This window comes from Phaenicophaeus curvirostris, chromosome 6, assembly GCF_032191515.1.
Source record: "Phaenicophaeus curvirostris isolate KB17595 chromosome 6, BPBGC_Pcur_1.0, whole genome shotgun sequence".
Lineage (NCBI taxonomy): Eukaryota > Metazoa > Chordata > Aves > Cuculiformes > Cuculidae > Phaenicophaeus > Phaenicophaeus curvirostris.
Genome location: NC_091397.1, coordinates 55158673 through 55175558, shown reverse-complemented (window position 1 = coordinate 55175558; position 16886 = coordinate 55158673). Strand labels below are relative to the sequence as shown.

Genomic DNA, 16886 nt, shown 5'->3' with positions numbered 1-16886 from the left:
GGGCATCATTTAGAATTTGTTCTGGTAAAACATTTTAGAATATATATGTGTCTGCGCAACTATATAAAACCACTTGACTTTTCTTTTTCTAGGATCCTACAAGATGCGTTGTTGCTTTCAGACAGCAGGCTTCACCTCTTCTTACAGACTCAGCTAAGTCCAGAAGATATAGAGGCTTGTGTATCTGGACAGACCAAATATTCTGTTGCTGATGCAATTCATAAGTTTGCCTCTTTGAACAGACGTTTTCCTATAGAAGATGAAGAGAGAAAAAAAGGAAAAAACGACACAGACTCCGATTCAGAGAGGTGATTTCTGTATTTCCTTACTTTGAGATTATATGTATATATACACACACACACATGCGCATGCTTCACTTTTTTGTTGATGTAATACTAAGATAATGAAAAAATTAATTGACTGAGATTTTATTGAGCTGTGACAGCTCATCATAGAAGTCTTCACACACACCTCCACACTGAATTAATGAATGCAGTAGAAATTCAATTATCTGCATTCTGATTATGTGAATTTCATTTAGTCAGACTTGAATTATTCGCGTTTAAATTATCTTGCTAAAAAAATATCCAACTGCACTCCAAATGGCTAATTAAAAGTCCAAATTTCCTGTCTCTCTCTGTGACTGGAGATAATTAAAGTTCTCCTCTGTTACTCAGGCTTTGAGTGTGTTGTGAAAACCAATTTCCTCCTTTTATTTTTTTTTTTCCTCTCCCCTTTTCTGCAGTTCATTCTCTGGGCTCAGACCTAGTGATGACAGCGTTTCATGTGGATGTAAACCAAGCCCAGCTTCTGAAGAATCATGAAAAATCATTCCTGTGTTGCTATCTTAAGGACAGTACAGGACGGTTTCTGCTCTGTTTACTGGTTACGCATACCATGTAAACATGACTGGCTAGTAACCCGTACCTAAAGGACGTGCCGTTGGTACAACCGTATGTTCTTACAAAATTTTCAAACAAACCTTGATCCTATTTTATTGTTTTGTTATGTATGTTGATTCAGGTCTACGTGCTACCTATTGCATTTAGGTTTTTGTGACTATTAAAATCTCAGTATTGGGTAAGTCATGTTCCACTGGCATATGTGGCAATTAAAGTATTTCCCTAAGTGAGTGCGTGTCTCGGATCTGAAAAATAAAGGTAACTTCATTCCTCAGTTTAAAAGTTGGTATATCCTATCAAACATATTTGGACCATCTTTTTGTAATTTACAGCAGAGAAGTTTAATCTTTAGAAGTCATTTGACATTGCTGATGAAATTACATACCCCACAAGGTATTAACTTTTTAAAGTAGCTCAGCAACATCAGCAAAACGACGTTTGTACAAACTATATGCTGCTGACAATTTGAGATATATTTATATCTTCTTCTGGTCTTTCTGTAATGTTTATGGGAAGCTTGGGTTTATCATACATGAGAACTGAAGGCTGAAGCTCTTGAGCTTGGTTGCTTAGAAGTTAGAAATAATAATTAAAAAGACATCATTTCTAGGCTTGCTGGAGGTTCTCAGTTCCCAGGCAATTACAGATACTCATTCCCAGTGAAAATCCTGGATGAGATCTGTTGAAACCAATGGCTGAATTTTGCGTTGACCTTCCTAGGGTCAGGGTTTCATTTTCTGCATGTTTAACTTCAGGCATCTATATTTGAAGATGCTGGGAGAGACGTTTTAGTTTAGCAGCTTGAAATGGAATGCATCTCCCTCTCCAAGATGATGATAATTACATAGCTGTAACGTGCTGTACGGACGTGAACCTCTTCACTCTTTGGGAGTAACAGGAGCTGCTGATTTCACTGTGGCGGTAGTTAACACATTGGAATATTGACTTTTTCACAAACAAAAGGCAGGCTTGAATGCAACTTCATAACCACCAACACTTATTTTGATTAAACGTCAGGTTTGTCCGTTATTGTTAACAGCAGCTGCCTAGTGTCTTGTCTCAGATTCTGTCAAAGGAATATGTTTCACTGTGGTGTTGTATTTATACTTGACATTTAACTGCTATTAAAAAGAGCTAGGGGGTCTGATCACCCTAGCAAAGCTCCCATTAACTTCAGTCCTGCAGTTACTGGCCTATTTTTTTTTTGGTTTCAGCATTTCTGTGGATGCTTTCAAAGAAGGAATATTTAAAACCTGTGAATTACAGAAACAATAGATTATTAAATGGACAGCTGATAAAGGTTAGCACAGGCGTGTGTGGGCATGCTTTTTTTTTTTTTTACAGCATCCAGCTGGGAATCTCTGTAATTTTAGAAACATGTTTTAATAGCCTGAGGATAGCATCACTTAAGTAACTGCTTTAAGCCACCGTATTTTGTTGATGGTAGCGCTTTTAAAAGATAAATATCCATGTTTCTTTTTACTCAGTCTTATTGAATTGCACAGATGTATCTATTCACCTTCTCAGCTTGTATGTGAGTTAACAGCAAAGCTATTTTCATGTAGAAGTGATAACATTTAATTAAAGCAACAAGTTATCATTGAAAGTAGCTTAAAAATAGCTGTTATTGCCAGGCAGAGACGTTTTGATTATTTGACTTTTTTTTTTTTAAGATGGCACATAACGAGAACTTGTTTAGCAGATTTATTTAAAAGATGGGGAAAATATAAAACCAAAAACTGGAATAACGTCTGAGAAAGGTATTAGTGTTTTTATTTAATGCAGTGTTAGGGTAGTGGTTTGTTCTTGGTTTTGGGGTTTTTTTGTTGATTTTTTTTTAAAATATTGAAGCACTTTACGATTCTGGCCCGCTAACACTCCTCAATATCTGACAAAAATTACAAAAATACACGGTTTGAGAGTCTTTGTGGCTGTGTTTTATTTTCTTAATTCTAAGAGCTTATCTGTGTGCCAGTGTTTTGCAAATGAAGATGTTTCTGAAATAAATATCTGTTTTCTAATAGTTCTGTTGTCCTTATTTTGTCACCCTATTAAAATGGTGAGACTACTATAGCAGAACTTTTTTTTTAGCTTTGACAGAAATTTGTTTAAATATTTATCTTTTGAATATTGTTTGTGTAGTTAGTGTTACTGGAATTTTTCTTGTTAAAGGAGAAGGAAAAGTATTCTATGTTCTAGTGTGTCTTTTTGTATCAGCCATATTGTAACTGCATATAAATGCTTAAAGATATTTTGTTTAATTTTGGAGTATTCAAATGTAACTGTTGCAAATTTAAATGAAAAATTATTTGTAATGTCTTGTCACTTGAGTGATTTGGTGATTTTTGAACACTAATATATTTTGATTCAGTTCATCACTAATATTTTGATTCTTGTTTTTTTAGTTTTGAATAATGCTGGTACTACCTGCTAGTTTTTAAACAGGCTAATATCTAGTTTAGAATATCGTCTAATTATTATTGCTAATTTATATCCAATTGCAATAATTCTGGGCTCAAAAATCTTTGCTTTGTCTTTTGCTTAGAACTTAATTCTCATTTTTATGATGATTTATTATAAGTTTTTAACTAACTAAATAAAACAAGTTACCACTTTTTATTTTTTCTTTAAACCTGCTGGTAAGGTTTTCTTTATTTCAATATCCTAATCACCTTATAACTCACCATGTGTAATTACTTTTCAACTATTTTTGTAATGTGTGTGTATGTATATATATACACACGCACACATATGTATATGTATATTTAGATATATTCATATACATGTATATATACACATATATGTATGTTTATATACATATATATGTATATTTATGTGTATATATGTATATTTACATGTGCACACACTGGGTTTGCGTTTGTTGTTACTGGTTTTGCAGAAAATGTGAAGAAGTGAAAACAACTCGGGTCCTATGTGCTATCAAATTCTATAATGTGTAACTTAAGAATATTTAAACTGATATTAAGTAACCTGTTACTTACTTACAGTGTAATTGAAATATACTTTAAAAAAGATGAGAAAAATTTCTTTGTGTGATAATTTTTCATTAACTAGCACTATAGTTGTATAGGCACTGAGAAAATTCATAATCTTAAATGCCCTACCATCAAACGCTGCCAAATTCTGCGGCTGAGTATTTTTTTATTATTATTTTGGACATGTGATATTTTGAATATTTTTTTCCAGAGCAATATTTAAACTATGTAGGAACACAATATTTGTGGCTTGGTGCATTGTAGAAGGCAAGGCACAGCTGCTAATGTCATAGAATGGTTTGAGTTGGAAGGGACCTTAAAGATCATCTAGTAAGTCAATGTGTTCAGTAGTGATTAGAAAAAAATGTGTATGTTTTCGTGGTCTCCCTGTCATTGCAGGAGTAGAAGCAAGGCATATATCCAGGGAGGATTTAGGGCATGGGATTCCCCCCGCTCCAGCTTTTATGATGATGCAAAAATCTAGCTCAGTATTTCCAATACCGGCTTGATTCTTTTAATGGACAGCCTTAGTCCTTTAGGAAAGACACAATTGTTCTTTTCTTCGGTGCTAAAACTACTCTGTAACGTCTTAAACAGCTTCATTCCCTTTATTCCCTGGAATAAAATCTCCTTAGAAAAAATAATTCGAGTCTCCCTTTAAAACACGCAGTGAGCTTTTTCCTTCTTTTAAATTTGCGACCCTCCCCCCTAGCCCGCGGGAGTGTGTACATGCCGGGTGCCCGCGGGGGGAGAAAGAGGGGAAAATAAAGGAAGAAAACAACTAAAGGAAAAGGTAGGCAGGACGCTGGGTGGGGTTCCGCATCCCTGGGGGGCTCCGCATCCCGGTCCCGCATCCCGGGGGGGCTCTGCGCATCCCGGTCCCGCATCCCAGCCCTTACCTGGGGCCGCCGCGCGCTGTCGGGCATCCCGAGCCTGCCCCGCCTGCATCCCGTAACCCATGGCAACCGCCGCCCCTGGCAACGGGGCTGGAGGGGGCGGCGCTGCCCCCCCGCCCGGCGCCGCCAGGGGGCGCTGCGGGGCAGGGAGAGGCGGTGCGACCCCCGCGGGGGTGAGGATGCTCTAACATATCCCCCTTCTTATTTTTCTTTTTCTTTCTTTTTTTTCTTTTTTTTTTTTTGCTCGTTTCTCCATTTTGTCGCTCCCCACCCCTTCGGTTCCACCCCCCTCCCTCCCCGGAGCTCCTCCTGCGGCTCCTCGAGCAGGAGAAGCGGCCGCGGGCTGGGGATGGAGCTCAGCAGGGATGGGGGGAAAGGAAAAAGGGAAAAAATAGGCAGCATCCCAGGTCGCCGGGAAGCTCCCCGTGCATGGGACCCCACAGCGCAGCAACACCGGGCTCCACAATTCAAGAAAAATTTAAAAGAATCCCCCTTTTTAAATTTTTTTGTATTATATTTTCGTATTTTAATATTTCAAACTATTTTACAGATTTAATATTTCAATATTTTATATATTTATATACAATATATTTTATATATATAAATTTTCATCTATTTTTAATAATTTTCAGTATCTTTTTTTATACAAAACCAATTAAGACCCTGCTGCGGCGTGACATTTAGCAGCCTCCGTGGCAGGCAAGCTGCACTTAAGCGGAGGCCTTTCTGCAGAACAACAAGAGCCAAAAGGCCTCGTGTCACCCGGTTATGTAAGACACAATCTCTCCTGAAAATGCACAATGAATCGGGAAGGATTTATGTAATTAATTGACCAGTCTTAACCTGTTATCGTGATGTAAGGAATTTGGAACTCATTAATTTGGGCCCTGACAGATTTCATATTAGAGCTGGCAAATATGGATTGAGCCTCTTATTCTTGTAGCAGCTGGAATTTCCATGACAGTGAGGATTAGTGAAGAAGACCTATTGCTGGAGTCAAACTGCCTCTTTTGTAATCAGCAGCCCTGCTCTGCATTAAAGGAGTAATGGGAAAGAGAAAAAAAAATAAATAACAAAAGGAAAAAGAAAAGAGAGAAATGTGTATGCGTGTGTGGAGCAGAGAAGGGGGAGGGAGAGGAGGGATGTATCCTGGACAGCAGAGGCATCCGGCTGGGGCTTTCCTGGCTCTGTGGTGATGAAAATGCTGCCAAGGCAGCCCTGGTGTGGTGAAAAGGGAAGGTGCCCGGAAGACAGGTCTGCCTCATCCATATGGGGTTTGCTTCTACTCAGCTAGATCTTCAGTTGGAACCTCCCAGGAACCACTGAGCACTTGGTGCTGCGGCATCGGAGGTCTTAGAAGGCGGCTCTGGGCTGCCAAGGGCTGGAGGGGTTTAGGGATAGGGTGGTTTGGGTCATGATCCTGGGGAAGGAAGGACCAGGGAGGTACCCGTCTTCCACCCTGGACCATGACACCCTTGCTGTAAGGGAAAATGATGCTTGAGAAGGGTTGAGGACCAGATCTCGGGGGGTGAGGACAGACCTCCATGGTGCTGCAGCAAGGATGACTCTGCACGTGATGTCCCTCAGCTTCCTTGTACAAAGACAAGAGTAAGCAAACTGCCTTTGTCTGCTGGTTGATGATGACCTCTGAATATGGTTTGGTGTTTTTTTTTCATGATGCCTAGCTATGGAGGACCCTGTCCCATTATCATTTCTAGGCATTGATGTAATAGTAATAACACTGAGTGCAGACTGTACGGAAACAGACTGGGAGCTTTTATTTTCTCTCCTGGCAACCTGTTAATGACTTACCCCGCTAGTGAATGCAGTTGTTAGAAATTACTTTAAAAGGTTTCCATGAGACGTCATCATATTTCTCCCTGCAAAGCGTTTACCTACTCTTGTGACAAATGCCATGCAAAGGATATTTTTCCTTTTCTCATAATTTCTTTGCTTTATGCTTTTTGGTAGTTGAACATTTTCCCTCCGTGGTCACTTAGATCCACTGTTTGCTCACGTGTGTCATTTCTGCAGAATGATCAGGAGAAAAGGGGAAAGAGGTAAAACAGGGGGAAATCATAATTGTTTGCAAAAACTGTAATGGCAAACGCAAATTAAAAATAAAATGCAATGATAAGGCTTGAATCCTCTGGTCAACCTTATCCATGTGTGCATTGGCCTTGTCTCCCATCATTGTGCCACGATGGTTATATGAGTTCTGGCACCAAAACGCGAGCGTTCAGTCCAAGGTGTGGGAATCTCTGTAGCGTTGAGCGTGTGGTGCTGGAGACCTGTCCTTACCAATTAGCACACTCTTTGGAGAAGGACAGCTATGTGTTCCTTGAAGGGCTACATCTAGCTTTGTGGTAGCCTTTGCATTGCTCTCATAGATGTCAACAAATAGTCTGGATCATAGCTTCAGCCTCCTTGTTTTCGAAACAAAAACCCCTCCACTCAGTCCAATAGATTACAATTTGATTGTGCTCCTTCAAAGAATATTTTTTGTCTTAGTGTCTTCTAATAAATTAAACAATCTTCACACATGTCAGCTAGCTCAGGCTTCCCCCAAAAGTAGGGAATAATTTGTCTTTTATGGTGTTATGCAGTCCAGACTCAATCATTGTCTCACTGACTGTATCTTTGCTTTTTTTTTTAATGATCAGGTGTGGCAAACCACTCAGGTACTACTGCAGATATATGTTTTGCTCAAATGTTTCTTGTATTAAAATATTAATCAGGCACAGGTAATTTCATATTAAGTGTCTCAGCACATGTCTGAGCTTAGCGTTATTCTTAACAACAAACCATAACATCTTTAAGTTTAAATGGATATTGTAATTATAAGTACTTGCACTTTCTTTGATTACTTCCTGTGGATATACTTAAAATAAGCCTGACTGGTAGAACTTTACTGTAACACCCTTGACTTTGGATGCTGACAAATTTAAAATGAGTATTTATTACTTGTATTTACTGATATTTACTAATTGGGGTGGGTTTTGCTTCTAGGTAAGAAAACAGTCGTCAGCCGAGATGAACAATTTGGTGGATTCTTACGCTATTTTTATTCTTTGATGACTGTTTAGAAAGCAAAGCAAAAACGTGATATAGAATCATAGAACCACCAGGTTGGAAAAGACCCACCAGATCATAGAGTCCGACCATTCCTATCAAACCATATCAGTTTCCTATATAGAAAACTGAATACAGAAAAACCTCATAGATAATTCTTCAGAACAAAAATATCTTTGCTGCAGATGTTTTCTAAGTTACACCAATACAGAAGTCCTGCTCAAATTTATGCACGAATACTAAATGCAAATTTCAGAGCAGAAGCGGTTAAGAAATATCAAAGGTTGATGCAATCGAAGTTGATAGAAAAAACTTTGTGCTGCTTATTCTGAAGGTAAAAATATTTTGTCTTCCGAATGGCACTCAGATTAAAAATGACATTCTTGTTTGAGCCAATAGGTGGCCTTTTTGAATGTGCTATAGTTAATTTTTTCCTGAGAACAGAAAGATGTCTGCTTTGAAGCGGACAACATGTTCAAACAGTAATTTTCAAGCACAGTAGAAATGTGGTTTTGTTTCTGAAAGACAATTTGTAGTAGATGAAGTTCTGGATGTATTTCCTAGCTTTCTAGAAATTTTCAGTGTACTTACGTTTACATTAAATTCTGAGTCTTTAATAAATGATAATGATCAATAATGGTAATGATAAAGCAGACTACAAAGTCTATCCTTTCTTTTTCATATGTTTGTGCTCTCAAAATGACATACATTTCCAGTTTGTAAGACCTCTCATAGGTTCTTATTTCATGTTATTTACACAGGTAATTAAAACATTTTTAAAAGAACAGTATTGCCTTGTGCTTCAGAAAAGAACCACTTGTGATTTTTCAGAAGAAGTCACACCTCTAAGCTGAGTGCCAGGAATCTTGATCCAATTTTATTTCTTATACAAGCAGTATTTATTTCTTATACAAGCAATACATTCTTAAAAGGGTTTCTGCAAGGAAAAGGCAGCCAGCAGCCAAGCTCTTTAAAAAGCCTGGGTAAGGTGAAGGTGTTAAACACCTAAAAACGGAGCCCTGAGTTCTTCAGGGCATCCCTCGCTTGGGTCTGGACCCCCTGAGATATTTTAGCAGCTCACTTGAATGTGTTTTCCTAGCTACGTGACTATTTCTTGGGGCTATTTTTTCCAAATTTGGGACTTATGGTTTTGTCCCTTTGAAACCCGCACAAGGCTAGACAGGTAACCCAGGGTGGGAGGCATCACCCTACGCCCCGGTGGTCGTCTCCTCATGTTTGCTGGTGGTCTCTGAGAGCAGATTCGGAGTCACAAGGACTGCTGGTCTGACCCAGCTCTTACCTTCCTTGAAGGCAACAGCCATCTGGTAGTAACCTACAACCTGATCTGCACCCAGGACTCTCACCATGAGACTGGGCTTTAGTTTAGAATCATAGAATCACCAGGTTGGAAGAGACCCACCGGATCATCGAGTCCAACCATTCCTATCAAACACTAACCCATGTCCCTTAGCACCTCATCCACCCGTCCCTTAAACCCCTCCAGGGAAGGTGACTTAACCCCCTCCCTGGGCAGCCTGTTCCAGTGCCCAATGACCCTTTCTGGGAAAAATTTTTCCTAATATTCAGTCTAGTTGGTGGGAATTTCAAGCTCTTAGTGTCAGACAGGATTTGACCCACAGAGTCCAGTGTACCTGTGTTCCCAGTTGTGTCAACACACCATTTTTCACTTCATACATTTGTTTGAAGGCACTTTGCTTTGAATTATGAGACTGAGGTACATAAGGTGTGGGGAGAGTTATTCTCAAAGGCCAACATTAGCCTGGGGAAGAGGATTCCTAACTAAATTTAGTTGCTCTGCCTCATCCCCTGAAGGAGCCCATCACTCCCCTGACATGTGAGAGCCTTGGGAGACCTGATGCTACAAAAGTACCGTACCTCTAGGAATGTCCACCTTGGGACAGTAGTACCTAGCCCCAAGAAATAACTTTATATAGAGCAACCTGTATATAGCAATAGGATGGTTTCTTAATCTATGGCAAAAAAATGCCTTGTAAGTGCTGTTTATATACATCTTCTCTTTTATTACGATATTCCACTCTATAAAAAGACCCACAACTTTTGCTGCTTCCAGTGATCTAAGACACTAGTAGGGGAGGTGGGATATGACTGTCTATCTATCAAAATGTTGCCAACTTGGTCATGCAAAAAGGAAGTCTTAAAGCAAGTCTGGCTCCCAGACAGTTTGGATTTTGCTGGGAAGTCAAAGCTCCCCCTTGGCACCAGAGTCAGCACATCACTGGCTGGATTTAGGAAGTTAATAATTTGTCCGTGTTTATGATAGAGCTTTCCTATCCGGAGTCTCAAAGCCTTTCACAATGAGGAATTAATTCAGCCTCACAATAAACAGGATCTACTATTTTACAGCCGGGGAAACTGAGGAACAGTGAGGTGACATACAGGGATGTCCGGGGCATCTGTTGCAGATAAGGGAGGAACAAGGATCCTTCTGCTGCTGGGTTCCACCTCTTTACCTGCTGTGAGGGACAAAGTGCCCAGCTATATTGCCACGCGGTGTTTCTGAGTGGTAGGAGAGGGGACTTAGTTTTTAATGTTTGACTTTAAAACACCTGAAAGGGATTTGCTTTCTGTTTCCAAGTGTTCTGCGCTCTGGCGCTTGGAAAACAAACTCCTTCCAGTATCTGTTGCATCTGAAAATTTGAGGCTAATTCTCCTTCAGGTTGCAGCATTCAGAACAGAGATTTTTGTCTGTTTTGGAAAAAGGGGGTTACTAACTTCTCTCACTCAATTAAAAACAACAGAGGTGAGAAGAGAGAGACTATTAGGGTACTTTGTATTGGTTAAATAAGCAGCACTGACAGGTTTTTCTCTGAGGGACACTTGCAGAAGTGCTGTAGTCTTGTTGATATCAGAAGGTGTTAGCATTGGAATTAGACTAAAGGGAGCAGGGCTGATGTTGACTGAAAACTAAACGAAAGATTGATTTTGACCAGATCTTTCAGTCTTTACTCATATATCCATGACAGCACTTATTGAAATAATTTGAGACTGCTAATAAGGATGAAGCCCATTTGTGTACGTGCCCTGCAAACCTGAGCTTTAAAATTCCTGTCCCAAAGTTGTGTTGACTGCTCAGCTGATTCCAGCAGACCTTCTCACACCACATGAATTTATGCTGCTGATGGGTTGCATGACCTGGCCTTCTATACTACCATTAAAAACAAGTCTCAAAAACTGACTTCAAATACAAGCATTATAGGTAACTATAAAATTCTAGATTCCAACAACCCATTTAATAAAATCAAGCAGAGTCTTTTAAGGTTTGTATTTTGCTCTCTGACCAGGTCTTTCTCTTGGAGCAGTGACTGAGGCACTTAACTAGATGGGTCTGTGGTCTTATCCTTGATTCTGCATTGTTCTGTACAAAGAGATGATGATTTCTGAGCAGGAGATGAAGGCTGTGCCAAGGGCAGAGCATTGTGCTGTGCCTGGAGTTGTACTGGCTCTTCCCTCCTGCCCTGTTTCTTGTTAATCACAATGGTTTCCTACAACACATTTATCAGTGCGGGCCACTGCCTGTAAATAAGAGAGTTCTTGTCCTTTCCAAAAGCCAGAAGTACAATGTTATCTTTACTCTTTCCCACAGAAGAGAGCCATTAGGAAATCCCTTGGTTTAGTTTGTCCCTCCTTGTTCCTGGATGATGTTGGAGCCATTGTGAAAAGATGAGGCTTACGTTTCCTTCTAAAGATGCCAAAGTCATTGATGCATTGGATTGATGAGCTGGATGTGCGCTTGTGTGTTGCATCCTGTAAGGAGCAGAGTGTTCTGGATTCCTTTAGGCCTTGGGAGTCCACAAAGTATTTTGCTTGTCTGGGAACAGAGTACTTGCAATTTTCCTGGGTGAAACACAAGGAAACAGAGCTGAATGGTAAATTTAGTGAAAAATTATTTGGGGAGTCGGTTGATGGCAGCGGTGGTGATGTGCTTGCACTTATTCATGACCATCACCCTCAGTTGCCCCTGAAATTCCTTTGAAGGCAGTGCCCTAATTCACATGTGGGAATAACTCAGGAAGAAGACCTCAAAGATTCGGGTTTATAAAGTGAAATGCAGTTCCCAGAGAAGGATCATCTGGCAGTTCATAGCAGGGAGGACGAGGAGGGGCCCCTGGGTCAAGTTTCTTTGCTACAACCAAGGGGGAACACTTTTGCTGTGGGTGGTGTCAGGCAGGAGAATCAACTGGTCCTGCTCATCCTCTGTTTGCATCACTTTGATGCGGTTTTGTACTGCCTGTCTTTCAGCCCAGGGAATGGTGCTTTGGGGCCCACTGAGAAATGCCTGACAAATTCTGCCATTTGAGTGCACAACGCTTTGCAGCTCCCTTGATAGATACGAGGACTTCAAGCTCCCCTCTTGTTTAGGCAGATATTAATACCACGCACATGCAGAAACTCTACAGGCAGATAAAGGATTTTACTTTTCGTAAGTCACAGATTAACAACCAAACCATCCTCACTTGCAGGAGTCATCCCCCAGGGTCGGAAGAACCATTTGTGTTAGCAAGAGAGGTGAGACCTCCCAAGACGTGCCAAAATGATCCTGAGATGAAATTGCTCCGCTCTTCCCAGGAGGGCCTGCAGCATCTCACAGGGTCGACTGCATAAATTGTATGTTCTCCAGGGCAAGGACCTTGCCCTCCAGTTTGTCTGGGAAACACGCGTTCGGTGCTCCATACCGCAAATAATAAATAACCACTTCAGCTGCTGGCTGGATTATGAGTCGATTCTCTTGCCTGATTCATTTCTTGTTCCGAGATGCCAGCGATGCTGTTTTGCTGGAGTCTGTCAACCCTGGTGGTAGCCCCTGCTCTTCCCTTGCTCACAGTAAGGCAACTGTCATCTCCTGTCTACTGCACACTCTACAGCACTGAAGAAGAATACTAATAAGATTCCCAAAGAGCTTGCTGCCACTTTTGGTGGAAAGATTTCCTATGAAGGATGCACACCAAAATTCCCAGGAGACAGACAGAGCAAACCTTCCCACCAAGAAGAGCTGGTGTCATTCCATTTCATTGTCTCTGTGTCACCTTAACACCCCTGTGACTCTGTCACACTGCTCTGTGCTACTGTAGCTCGTGCTGCTCAATGTAATTTCCTTGGTTGAACATCTTTATTTCAGATTTGTGACAAGGCATTAACTAGTTTGCCTGTGCCTAACTGGTAGGTGTTTGTGGTTTGTCTCCTTCCTGTTAAGGTCAGGTAGGTTTTTGCTCTTCCCATGTGTTTTTGCATCACACCACGATTAGAAAAAAACTAACTTTGTGTGCCGTATTTCCATTCGGGTTAAGGGCTTAGGTCTCACAGCAGTGCATGCAACGAGGAAACCTGAAATGCCCCTTGCCAGTGAGTAACAAAGACGTGCAGCCTAGCAGCCAAGAAAAGAAGGTAGATAGAGACAATTTGATTGCTAGGTGATGAGGTCTGCATTTTACTGGATGTATTTCTCCTAGGTGAGCTGACTGAAAGTCAGTGTTACTACAAAATTGCTCTCTACAACTACCTGAAAGGAGGTTGTGGAGAGGAGGGAGCTGGGCTCTTCTCCCAAGTGACAGGGGACAGGACGAGAAGGAATGGCCTCAAGCTCTGCCAGGGGTGGTTCAGGCTTGACATTAGGAAAAAATTTTTCACGGAAAGGGTCATTGGGCACTGGAACAGGCTGCCCAGGGAGGGGGTTGAGTCACTTTCCCTGGAGGGGTTTAAGGGACGGGTGGACAATGTGCTCAGGGACATGGGTTAGTGTTTGATAGGAATGGTTGGACTCGATGATCCGATGGGTCTTTTCCAACCTGGTGATTCTGTGATTCTATGAAAATTACAAACAGTGGACAGCCCCGCTGTGGTTTCTTAGCCATGTCTCACTTGCTGATATTGCACATAAACCCAGGCTGGGTTGTCCTGGAAGATAACCACCCTTCCTCTGTCCCAGCAGGGCACTCTGTGTTCCCACCACCCCTCGCCAGGTGAGACCCTTCCTCTCCACGTGTGGCTCTGGTGAGGTACAGATCTGCCAGAGGCACCGTGTCAGGCTGTGCCTGGCATCAGCAATCAGGAGACAGACTGAGTTTTCCAGGTCTGCTCCTGGGGACTCTCCCTAAATGCAGTTTGGACATCCTCAATAAGTCTGTGGACATAAACAGGGTTGTTTTCAAAACAAAGAGTTAAAATGCAGACGAAGAAGGCTTTTAAACCCATAATGCTAACTGTTGAAGAGCTCCCATTAGATGTTAGGCAACCTTAAACCAATCCAGCAGCTGCCTTTGCAGATGTTGGCCTTTGTTATTTTTATCTTCTCTTGGTTCAGGGAGACGCATCTTAAATGGAATTAGGAGTCTGCCACCTGCTTCTGTATCTGTAAGTGGATGTTCATCAAGCAACTGCAGGGCTGACAATCAGGTTGCCATACTTTTAACTGTTCAGTCATGCATCACATATACATTTATTTATATAGCTGAATGAGCGTAATATGTTAGCGAATTTGACTAAAACATTAATTGCATCATCCAGACATAACTTTTAATAGAGAGCAGTGGTATTTCTCGGTGTGTTTGAACATAAAAATCCCTAACTACCATGTGAGGCATATTGAGTTTTTGTTTCAGATTAAACCCAGGAAGCTGATCTACATGAGTTGGCCTGTTCTGAATCTTTGTCATCTTAGACAGCCCTGCTTATTGCCAGCTCATTTCACAGAGATCTATTTCAAATCAACTCATAAATTATTAATAGTACACGTGTAGGTCAGAGAGACACTAACCCTGACAATCACACCCTAATATTCTCTCTTTAGCATCAGAAATAAGAAAGGAGATGTGAATAATCAATATTCAAGAACCAAGGTACATCTCATACAGATATGGTATATGCACTTAGAAAAAAAAAAAACCTAGATCTTTGCAAAACCTGTCAGGCTGGCATTAATCTTGCATGATGAATAATGCGGCAATCTATGAATTTTTAACACCTTTAAAATGATAAAATTGTGAGATGTGATATCCAAAAGTAAATTTGTTCAAATTGGAGAATATTTTTGATCAAATGGAGATATTGAATAATGTGTATAAAAATATTTAAACACCGATTTAAATCGCACAGCGGGCAAGACAATTCTTACGGGTTTGTGACTGGGAGCAGTTTTCCATCACAAATAATTCACCTGAAGATTTAATTACCACCCAATGCTTAAGCAGTAGCTCTTCTGAGAAGAGATCTTACTCTGGAGGTCCTGAGTGACTCCCAGGGCTGATGGGCCACTCTTATTCCCCAGCTACCACCAGTGCCAGAGGGGCCACGTGGACCTGGCAGGCTTTGCCCAGTTCCTGCTGTGCTTGTGCTTGATGGGAGGCAGCAAGTTTGGGTTTTTACGTTGGAACCCCCACCCCCATTGAAATTTATTTAGGAAATAGTGGGGTGGATGCAGCCTTACCTGAAGTCAGTACAAATTTGTTGTTGACATTCGTGGGGACAGGATCAGACTTAATATTTGAAGTCACCTCCCTCTGAGATTGCCTGACAAGCACTAAACCAAAATGTTTCATTTAGAAACTGTCAAAAAGGAATTACTAACCTTTTATGCTTATTAAAAGTGCTGTATGCGTTCCTTATAAAGGATCTAGAGAGCAGCTGGACATTTTAATTTTCACTCTAAGCGAAACAAAAATGACACTCAAGAACTTTACCTATTTTTTAAATCTTTCTGATGAAAGGATTTTATTCCATTTTTATTGAACAGATAATAAAATTTGTTTGTTTCCCCAGATTTGAGGAGGATTAACATGTATCTGATTGTTAATATTTGATCCCTCTTTAATTATTTATGGTATCAAGGAATGAATCTGTCAAGTAAATAATGAAATGCGTACATGCAGCATATGTAATTAGGTTAGGTGCATAAATCCAAAGTGTTCACTCTATAGTTGTCAGTGCAAAATTTATTAATAATGAGAAATGCTAAGTGAAGAAAATCCCTAACAGTCTACTCATTAGTGTAGGTTAGGGCAGTTGCTGAAAAGGAAAGTTATCATTCTTCTCTTACTACATTTCATCATTTAAGAATGTTGGTAAATCACTATACATTTTCCTCATCTCTGTTTTAAATCTGTAATAAGACCGGTCTTTAAGATGTGTTAGGAAGCTGTGCTTTATCATCAAGCTGCAAACAGACAGTTATCAAAATAGAGGTTTCCTGCAGTTTTCATAGAATCATAGAAAAAAAGGTTGGAAAAGACCCATCGGATCATCGCGTCCAATTATGTAGTCTATACTACATTTAAACTACAATTTATGTAGTTTAAAGCCAATATTACACCCCGTGTCTTGCTTTCTTTACGACACAGAAGTTCCTATAGATTGAAAAGGGAAGAGCTCCACTGTATTTATCTCCTGGTATTTTAGGACTGAAGGTGATGGATGAATGCTTATGTACAAGAGCAAATGTGACTGTACATTTTTCAGGGGAATAGGATGCAGACAGTACAAAATGGTGGGTGATGCAGAGTGCATTTCCTTGCATCGTGTACCATCTCCTGCGTTAGCATAAGTCACGTAACCGCAGTCTTCACACCATGTGTGTCTTGCTGCAACACTTGTAGCAGGAAAGCCCATCACTTAGAGGTCCAAGTTTGCAGCCAGGTGTAACAACCATCTCTTTTAAGTGAAGATGTGCACTTGAGTGTTTCTTGGGTGGTGGGTGATTTTTGTCCACACAATCATGAACTTTAATCTATTGTCAGGGGCAGGTGATCTCAGCAAGGAGCTGCATAGCTGTGTCTGGACTCAGGGGTGTGTGAGCCAAACTATTCGGCTTTAGCAACACTCTTCCCGCATCGCTGCCTTAGCTTGCCATCAAGTTGTTTCTGCTTTTTGCAGATTAAGGAAAAACCGTTTCTAGTTAATAAAAAACAAAACAAAATTAATCTGCGAGTTTAGGCCTCCTGGGGGCTGAGAAAAATGTGTGAAAGAGATGAAACACCTGTTTGAGACAG

General features: G+C 40.7%; 2 protein-coding genes across 2 annotated transcripts in view; both read left to right on the top strand.

The window, feature by feature from the left end:
• The window catches only part of SNX10 (sorting nexin 10), a 34691-nt gene extending 31766 nt beyond the window's left edge, over positions 1 to 2925 (top strand). The window contains exons 6-7 of the mRNA XM_069860238.1: positions 93 to 308; positions 746 to 2925. Of these exons, the coding sequence (XP_069716339.1) occupies positions 93 to 308; positions 746 to 824 (295 nt within the window). The 3' untranslated portion in view covers positions 825 to 2925. The remainder of the gene's footprint in view (positions 1 to 92; positions 309 to 745) is intronic.
• The window catches only part of NFE2L3 (NFE2 like bZIP transcription factor 3), a 280625-nt gene that overhangs the window by 92165 nt on the left and 171574 nt on the right, over positions 1 to 16886 (top strand). The window lies entirely within an intron of this gene.